Source organism: Phacochoerus africanus, chromosome 6 (assembly GCF_016906955.1).
Source record: "Phacochoerus africanus isolate WHEZ1 chromosome 6, ROS_Pafr_v1, whole genome shotgun sequence".
Taxonomy (NCBI): Eukaryota; Metazoa; Chordata; class Mammalia; order Artiodactyla; family Suidae; genus Phacochoerus; species Phacochoerus africanus.
In genome coordinates, this window is record NC_062549.1 from 98,665,943 (window position 1) to 98,675,333 (window position 9,391).

General features: G+C 39.3%; 1 protein-coding gene across 6 annotated transcripts in view; it reads left to right on the top strand.

Annotated features, from left to right (window-relative positions):
* The window catches only part of ARNT (aryl hydrocarbon receptor nuclear translocator), a 56,711-nt gene extending 47,539 nt beyond the window's left edge, over positions 1-9,172 (top strand). For 4 of the 6 annotated variants that reach the window (XM_047784724.1, XM_047784728.1, XM_047784727.1 and 1 more), the window contains 9 exons: positions 334-485; positions 2,303-2,413; positions 2,592-2,664; positions 2,818-2,941; positions 3,133-3,235; positions 3,615-3,762; positions 5,308-5,470; positions 6,207-6,373; positions 7,142-9,172. In XM_047784724.1, coding sequence (XP_047640680.1) covers positions 334-485; positions 2,303-2,413; positions 2,592-2,664; positions 2,818-2,941; positions 3,133-3,235; positions 3,615-3,762; positions 5,308-5,470; positions 6,207-6,373; positions 7,142-7,231 — 1,131 coding nt within the window. In that variant the 3' untranslated portion in view covers positions 7,232-9,172. The remainder of the gene's footprint in view (positions 1-333; positions 486-2,302; positions 2,414-2,591; positions 2,665-2,817; positions 2,942-3,132; positions 3,236-3,614; positions 3,763-5,307; positions 5,471-6,206; positions 6,374-7,141) is intronic. The other 2 variants (XM_047784725.1, XM_047784729.1) reach the window with 1 other exon arrangement.
* Positions 9,173-9,391: the final 219 nt, after the last annotated feature.

The window sequence follows — 9,391 nt, forward strand, 5'->3', positions numbered from 1 at the left end:
AAATAAATGTTAGCTGATAATATTTTATTTTTACTGTTAAGGGGAATTCAAAAGATTGTTTTGTATTCTATGAGATTAGGAACTAAAATAATCTAAAATTACTTAAAAAAAAAAAAACAACAAAAGCAGGAGTTCCCTGGTGGCTCAGTGGGTTAAGGATCCAGCTTTGTCATTTCCATGGCTCTGGTGACTGCTATGACATGGGTTCCATCTCTGGCCTAGGAATTTCCACATACTGCGGGTGCAGCCAAAAAAAAAAAGGAATCTCAGGGTTGTACATGTCTGAAGAAAATTATTTGTGGGTTGCAACTGATAGCATGAAAACTTTTTCAGGTGGTGAAATTAAAAGGCCAGGTGCTATCTGTTATGTTCCGGTTCCGGTCTAAGAACCGAGAATGGCTGTGGATGAGAACCAGCTCCTTTACTTTCCAGAACCCTTACTCAGATGAAATTGAGTACATCATCTGTACCAACACCAATGTGAAGTATGTACCAAGAAGACCTTTTCCAGTGTTGGGATTTCTCATAGGCTAAGCCTTAGCAAGTTACCTTCTCTTCTATTTTTCTTGTAGTAAACACCATTAGTTCCTCATCCTCCAGCTTTTTAGAATTTGGGGACGTTCATCTGGCTAGTAGCTTGGAGACTAGATTCTGAAATGTGAAGTGTTTGTTCAGTTGACCCGTGAACAACATGAGTTTGAACTGTGTGGGTCCACTTAACACTCAGAATTTTTCAGTAGCAAATACTGCAGTGTACTACATGACCCGCATTTGGTTGAACTATGTATACACGGATGGCCGACTGACTGTAAGTTATACTCAGATTTTTGACTCATCAGAAAATCAGCACCCCAATCCCTGCATTGTTCAAGGGTTAGCTGTATTTCATTTGTATGTTTCAAACCTTTTGCTTATCTATTCATCAGTTGATGGATATTGAGTTGTTTACACTTTGGGCTATTAAGAATGCTGCTGTGAACATTTGTTGACTAGTTTTTGTGTGGATATGTTTTTATTCTCTTGAGTATATACATAGGAGTAGAATGGTTGAATCACATAACTCTTATGTTTAATCTTTTGAGGAACTTCCAAACTGTTTTCCAAAGCTGCTATACCATTTTACATTCTTATCAGCAGTGTATGAGGGTTTCACTTCTCCACATTTTTTACTGTCTTTTAAAAATTGTATCTGTAGGCGTCAGTTGTCAAGGTACTTCTTTTCTATTTAATCTGTTTAGAATTGGCCTTTAACCTATCTCTTGAAGATCTCATAAATAATTAGCCAGTGTGAAAATATCTGGTGACAACATTGAATCTGTATCCTCCAGTTCAACTTTTAGGGCTTGTAAAATTTAATTCTTTGCTAATTAACTCAGTGTATAACAGAGTGGATTGAATTAAAAATTTTCATTAACTGAGGACTCAAGTCATTGTAGTTTCTTGGGTTTTTTTTGTTTTTGCATCTTTATATTGCAGAACAGTTGTTTTGGGTTTTTGTTTTGTTTAAATTGAAATGTTTAAGTGTTTTTAAATACTCGTCTCTGGAAATAATGGCTTTTCCCATGTTTACATACTACAGTTTTTCCTACCACAGTTAGCTTAATTCATTCTTAATATTTTTTTTGTAATATTCTTCATAGAAAATTTGCAAAGTATTAAAAACAATAAGGAAAAGGAAAAATTTTTTCACTGCACAGAAATAGTCTTTGTTAATTTTTAGTACTTTTTTTTTTTTGGTCTTTTTAGGGTCGTACCAACAGCATATGGAAGTTCCCAGGCTAGGGGTCTAATCGGAACTGTAACTGCCGGCCTACATCACAGCTACAGCAACATGGGATCCGAGCCGTGTCTGCGACCTACACCACAGCTCACAGCAATGCCAGATCCTTAACCCACTGAGTGAGGCCAGGGATGGGACCCACATCCTCATGGATTCTAGTCGGGTTTGTTACCACTGAGCCACAGTGGGAACTCCTGTACTTTGTTTTTTATTTACACTTTTAAAAAACACAGTGTATTGACATGCAACACACACATACACAGCAACTAGGTATTGAACACCTAAAAGGAATTAGAATCCAAAGAGGATGAACCTTGTGCCATGAAACATAGTTTCTGTTTGTACCATGTTGTCCATAGTGTGAATTATTTGTTGAATCTGAGGTTATAGGTTACTTATAGAATTGGATTGGAAAGGGGAATTTATCAGTAATTACCCACATACAAGTGAATCTGTAGAGTTTTATGTGCAGAATCAGATACTTTTTGTTTTCTTTGTTTCCTCTACTCTTCATTTTCCCAGGAACTCCAGCCAGGAGCCAAGGCCTACACTGTCCAACACAATTCAGAGGCCACAGCTAGGTCCCACAGCTAATTTATCCCTGGAGATGGGCTCAGGGCAGCTGGCACCCAGGTGAGAAATGGTGGGAAAATCATTTATTGAGCAGTGACTGGCCTGGGGGGTGGCAGTCTATGTTCTTTCTCATTTTTTATTTATTTTCCTTGTTTGTTTTAAGCTCTTTCCCCAAAAATGTTTTTTTGTTTTTTTTTTTTTCTTCCTATTTCTCTCTTCACTTGTCTTTAACATATAGGCAGCAGCAACAGCAAACGGAATTGGATGTGGTGCCAGGAAGAGATGGACTAGCTAGCTACAATCATTCCCAGGTTAGTATGTCTTCTTTGATGGATGGTGAGCATTTCCTTAACAGATGTCTGCCAGAGCCAATTAGAGTGTATGTGTGTCCTTATATGGATTTTAGGGTTATTGAATTGTCATGTTAAACCTTTCATTTTTATTTTTATCGTTGTGTTCCACAGGTTTCTGTTCAGCCTGTGACAACCACAGGGCCAGAACACAGCAAGCCCCTCGAGAAGTCAGAGGGTCTATTTGCCCAGGATAGAGATCCAAGATTTTCAGAAATCTACTCCAATATCAATACAGGTATGTTTCTTCCTCATTCTCATTTTAAATTCTCATTTTGATCACTTACTGATGGGCCTGCAACTGCCCAATCAATAGTCTCCCAGCATATTTCCACTTAATTCTAATACCTCACAAATAAATAGGAACTTGCTGAACTAATATACTACAGCCCCTTGACTGGCCCTCCCCCAACTCCTTTTGGTCCACAGATCAGAGTAAAGGCATCTCCTCCAGCACTGTCCCTGCCACCCAACAGCTATTCTCCCAGGGCAACACATTCCCTCCTACCCCCCGGCCGGCAGAGAATTTCAGGTGAGCCCCATATGTGTGTGCTGCTTTATAGGGCAATTGAGGGATTCAGTTACTGAATCCAAGTTTTTTTCTTCCCTAGCTTTCTCTGGTTATATCAGACAAAGCTGTGGAACTTGTAGGCTAGGATGAGACAAGTTTGCTTTTTGTCCCCCTTTTTCTTTGCACCTGTCCTGTTGCCATGTCCTAGGTTCCATTTCTGTGTATTCTGATCAGTGTGTGACCGTCAGTCTTTCTTGTCTTTTCCAGATTGCGTTATCCAGTTTTCCTTAACCCCAGGGAGTCAAGGGAATCTAGGAATAGCTAGATTGTCCTGTAATTTCTGGATTTTATGATAAACCCATCTTTTTAATCCTTTACCTCACTATTTGTTCACTCCTAGAAATAGTGGTCTGGCCCCTCCTGTAACCATTGTCCAGCCTTCAGCTTCTGCAGGGCAGATGTTGGCCCAGATTTCCCGCCACTCCAATCCTACCCAGGGAGCAGCCCCAGCGTGGACCCCTAGCACCCGCCCAGGCTTCTCTGCCCAGGTAAACCTTTTCATTTATCTGTCCTTAGTGTATTTTGTTTGTTTGATTAGTTTTTTTTTGCACAGGTGAAATTATTGTCTGTTTTAAACACCTTCTCCCCACCCCATAGCCCCTACCTTCCAATTTTTATTTCTGTTGGGAGCAGTTAGATAATTAAAAATAATCCAGATATCTCAGAGTCTGTGGTTTTCACATTCACCTTAAATTAGAATTGCTCACAAACATATTGATTAGGTTTGAGTTCTGCATTTGTTTTGGAGTAAATCCTAAGAAATTTTAGACTTTGGTTGGGGCCACAAAATAGACCAGGGAGAAAATTAATTACTAATTTATATACAGTGATGTCTACGAAAAAAAAATTGTTGAAAAATCTTCACAAAATGTGTAATATTTAACATATGTTAAGGTTAAAGCTAATATCCTTTCGTATGTTGATATATACTTATATTGATAGGTTTTATAAAAATATATATATATATATATATTTTCTTTTTTTTGGTCTTTTTAGAGCTGCACTCGTGGCATATGGAGGTTCCCAGGCTAGGAGTCAAATCAGAGTTGTAGCTGCTGGCCTATGCCACAGCTACAGCAATACCATATCTGAGCTACATCTGCGACCTATACCACAGCTCATGGCAATGCCAATCCTTAACCCACCAAGTGAGGCCAGGGATCGATCCTGCATCCTCATGGATACTAGTCAGATTTGTTTCTACTGAGCCATGACGGGAACTCCATGCATAAGTAGTATTTTAAATAAAACAACCAAAACCAAAAGTAAACTCTAGTATGATTTATCTCAGTATAATTCATTGTATAAAAAATGCGTAGCAGGAGTTCTCCTGTGGTGCAGCAGATAAGGATCCACTGTTGTTGCTGCAGCATCTCGGGTTGCTGCTGTGGCTCAAGTTCAGTCCATAGTTCAGGAACTTCCACATGCCAATGGGCATGGCCAAAAAAAAAAAATGGATGGCAAATAAAAACTGTTAGAAATTATCTAAAAATGTTAACCATGGGACTTTGGTGGTAGAATTATGGGTGATTATTTCCTTTTTACTTTTCTTCATTTTGAAAATATTCCGCAATGCATATGCATTACTAGTATATTAAGAAAAATGTATAGTTACTAAAAAAAAAGAAAAACATCATTAGGAACAAACAGATGTGGTATAGACTGAACAATAAAATGATACAAAGTGTTTTTTCTATATATATGATGCTATGCTATTATTAATGCCTCTGGTTTTGGATAACTTTACAATTTATAAAATGCTTTCATTTAAGTTACTTTCATTTAATCCTCACAACTCTAAATGTGTACTTCAACTAAGCCTATAGTTATTTGCATTTTGCACTTTATCACAAGTGCCTAAATGTAGTGTCTAGGGAGATTGAGAGTTAATTGGGAGAGATATACAATGGGAAATAAGTAATGAGCTTGGCTAAGAAGAATTCAGTGATTGACAGAGGGTAGGAATGGTTTGTGCAATAATGTTAATGTTGAGCAAATATTCCATTTGCTCTCTGTCCCTTTCTCTCTTTTAGCAGGTGGCTACCCAGGCTACAGCCAAGACTCGTTCTTCCCAATTTGGTGTAGGCAACTTCCAGACTCCATCATCTTTTAGCCCCATGTCCCTCCCTGGTGCTTCTACTGCATCACCTGGTGCTGCTGCCTACCCTAGTCTCACCAATCGTGGATCCAGCTTTGGTGAGTTCAGACCTAAAGGACTGTGACAGAAAAAACCACACCACTAAGGAGAAAAGATTTAGTAATTAAAGTGGTTTGTTCATGTCCTGGGTGCACTGATCTAATTATGGGGAAATTTAAGGTGATAATCCATTTGGAATTTATTTATTTAGGATCTTTTTTTTTCTTTTCTATTCTTTTTTTTTTTAAGGGCCTCACCTGTGCCATATGGAAGTTCCTGGGCTAGGCATCAAATTGAAGCTGCAGCTGCTGGCCTGTGCCACAGCTACAGCAGTGCAGGATCTCAGCCATGTCTGCATACCTGTGCCACAGGTCACAGCAATGCTGGATCCTTAACCCACTGAGTAAGGCCAGGGATCAAACCCACATCATCATCTTGGATACTAGTCAGGTTCTTAACCTGCTGAGCCACAAGAGGAACTCCTTTATTTAGGAATTTAAAACCTACCCACATGAAAAAGATTTTATTAGCACATAGAACAAAAAGCATGTAAGGTATTATAAATTTAATAATATGTAGATTTAGTCTGAATGAGCGAAGGACTCTGGGAAGGGGAGCTAAAGAAGAAAAATTAATTTGGGACCAGAATTTGAAATAGAAGAGGCATTGATTAGCCAAAAGTAGAGCAGAAGTTATCTAGGTAAAATTAATGACTTGCATGTAGTTATGAGGTAGTTTCCTCTCTAGTGGGGTTAGCAGATTGAAGTTGTTTATTCTTCCTTGCTGTATTTCTAGCTCCTGAGACTGGTCAGAATGCAGGACAATTCCAGACACGGACAGCAGAGGGTGTGGGTGTCTGGCCACAGTGGCAGGGCCAGCAGCCTCATCATCGTTCGAGTTCTAATGAGCAACATGTTCAACAGTCATCAGCACAGCAACCCGGCCAGCCTGAGGTCTTCCAGGTGAGAGGGTGAAAAGACCAGAAAACTAGAAACTGAGAGAGAAGGAGTCAAGGAGGAGAGACATAGAAAAAAGCATGCATGGACTGAGGTGTTTGGTTGAGGTTATTAGTAAGTGGAAAAAGACAAGAGTGGGGACATGTAGAACTAAATGTCATTAATTGGAAAGATTGTGAAGTAATATGCTTCATAGCCTCTAACCAGACCATAGTTGGTAACATGAAGCACCATGTAAGGATGTCAAAGAAAGTAATTTTGGCCCTTTCAAGGAGAACCATATCCCAAGTTCTTGGTAGCTTAGGTATAAACATAACCGGTGTGTTTATACCTAAGCTACTTATTTACATAAGTCCTGAGGGCACTGCAAAAGTCAGTGGATTACTCCAGGCAAGACAAAGGAGGAACTTAGTTTAAAATATGGGTTGGAAGAAGGCAAAACAAGGTTTAGATGGAAAACAAATAGGATAGGAGATACCCCATATATATCTATGGTGGGGGGAGTACATGAAATGTGGCATACAGATTTTTTTCCCTTTGAAAATATTGAGGATTAGAAAAGAGGAAAAATGTCAGAGGAAGACAGAGAAGGAACTAGGAAAAAAGGTTGTCATCTAAAGGGGTCAGAGTTGCTGGAGTAAGAAAGGCTAAGAGAACTCAGCACAGCAGACATTCCTTGGAGCCAGGGCTGTTTCAGGGGAACATTGGGAGGGAGCTTGATAAGTATAAAGGCTCAAGGTGTTTGACCCAAACGTATGCTTTTTCTCTTATTAGGAGATGCTGTCCATGTTGGGAGACCAGAGCAACAGTTACAACAATGAAGAATTTCCTGATCTAACTATGTTTCCCTCTTTTTCAGAATAGAACTATTGGGGTGAGGATAAGGGGTGGGGGAGAAAAAAAAAATCACCATTTGTTTTTAAAAAGCAGATCTTTCTGTAAACAGAATAAAAGTTCCTCTCCCTTCCCTTCCCTCACCCCTAATATATACCCTCTTTCCCTTCTGACCTTTCCCTTGTCTTCCTGCCTCTCTGAGATAACATTTGTAGAAGAAACGGAGTGAATCCTCAAGGCTTTGGGGATCCTTTGAGGCTGCATTAGGTTAAGAATGCCTTTCCTTATGTCTCCTGAATGGAAATTTGTGCCGAGGTGATTTGTGCTAGGGTCAAGGAGCAGGTTAGAGAACCTGACATCCATTATTTGCCTTGGATACAATGGCTTATTTTTGAAAAGAAATTCTGAATAAGGTGGGGGAGAGGAGAAATGTCCTTATGTTTGAGGACCATGAAATATGGTAGGTATACATAGGGCTTTAGGAAGTGAGCATAGGCTCTTTCTGCTGCCGGTGAGCAAATGCTCTGGAAAGAAACATGAGTAAGGAAGTGTGTGTGAGAGAGAGAGGGTGTGTGTGCACACATCCGTGTGTGTGTGTGTGTGTGTGTATGCATGCGTGAGTGTGCACATGTTTGTTTCTGTGTTTGTTCCTTTCTCCCTATTAGGGAGTTATGCAAAATTTGTCCCAGATTTTATCTTTGTCTTTCTCTGTGTTTTTCAAAGAGTCCTAAGGAGTTAAATCTTCCAGGTATTTTCCATTTAGTATTGCAGCCAAAGAGTATTTAAATAAATGTCTTTGCTGCACTTATATATATATGCCCAGCTGATATGCAACTGTAAGCAAATGTGTAAAGTCTTCTGTTGGTATGGTTGGTTTCTCATCGAATATATGTAATGATAAAGCTGGGTCACTCCTGCTTTTGGTGCTCTCACCTTATATGGAAGATCTGCAAACATTACAGAAATAGGCTGGCAAGATAAACACTTTCAGAAACCCTCTACTTGCCCATAAGGGTAATGCTGCATTTTTCTGTCAGAATCACATATGAGGTGTGTTCTGTAGAGGTTATTTCTGCATGGAAACTCAACTTCTTGGATTAGCAGTCCCAGTGAAAATCCTCACCGCTGGAGTTTAAGCCAAATACCAAGCCTTCTTGCAGAGTATCCAGTCTGCCAGAAACTGAGATGTAGGTCTCTTTGGGCCTATGGTTCTTTCCTCTTTGCTCCCTCTCCAGTCTTGAGATTGGATTTTGCTTTCTAGTACAAGTGTAACGAATCCATGTGATAGATGGGAATTTCACTCCCATCTCAACAGGGTCACTTAGTCATTAACTATAGCCATATAAATGCGGATACAGGTTACTACTCTCACTTTTTACCTTCCTCAGGTAACAGTCATGTGTATCAGCCTGTTTTTTTGTTTTTTTGTTTTTTTTTTTTTGGCTCAGGCCAGTATCTTAAGTGCAAGACTGAATTAATAAGGAGAAAACATTAAATGTAGCCATAGAGGACTGAGGAGCACAGGTGGCCTTGGAGAGGCTGAGAGAATGTTGTTAGGTTTCCCTCCCTTTTGTCTCCAATTGGTGCCACGTAGAGGAATGGAAAGGAGACAGTTTATTTTTTTATTCTATGTGCACACATACAGTATACATATATATTTATATCGCAATTTAAGAAACCAAAAAGTTGAGTTTCCAATGAAATCCTTGTTTTTTTAATAATTGACTTTTTAAATGTGATCAGGACTATAATATTGTACAGTTATTATAGGGCTTTTGGGGGTGGGGAGGGGTGGGAGAAGATGCTCTGGGGGTTTTGTTTCTGCTTTTCCTTCAGGGTTTTATTTTTGATTTTTTTTTTTCTTGTTGGCCATTTCTGTACTGCTGGCATCTGTGCTGAGCCTTACAACAGTGGCAAAAATAATGACATGTAGCAAAGATTTTAAAACAAAATATTTTTTCCTTTTGTAAACTCTCTTGTGTTGTGTGATCTTGATTTCATCTTTATTATTCCTTCCCAGCTCATAAAAAACAAACACCCACAGCCAGTTGAGTCCATAGCATGATCTTCAGATATACAAACATAAAGCACAGCATGTCTATAATTTCAGGAATCAGAAATCATAGGGCTCTGATCACTCAGCATTCCTTGGTTGTCCTCCTGATCCTGACTCATCCTGAGTAAAATCAT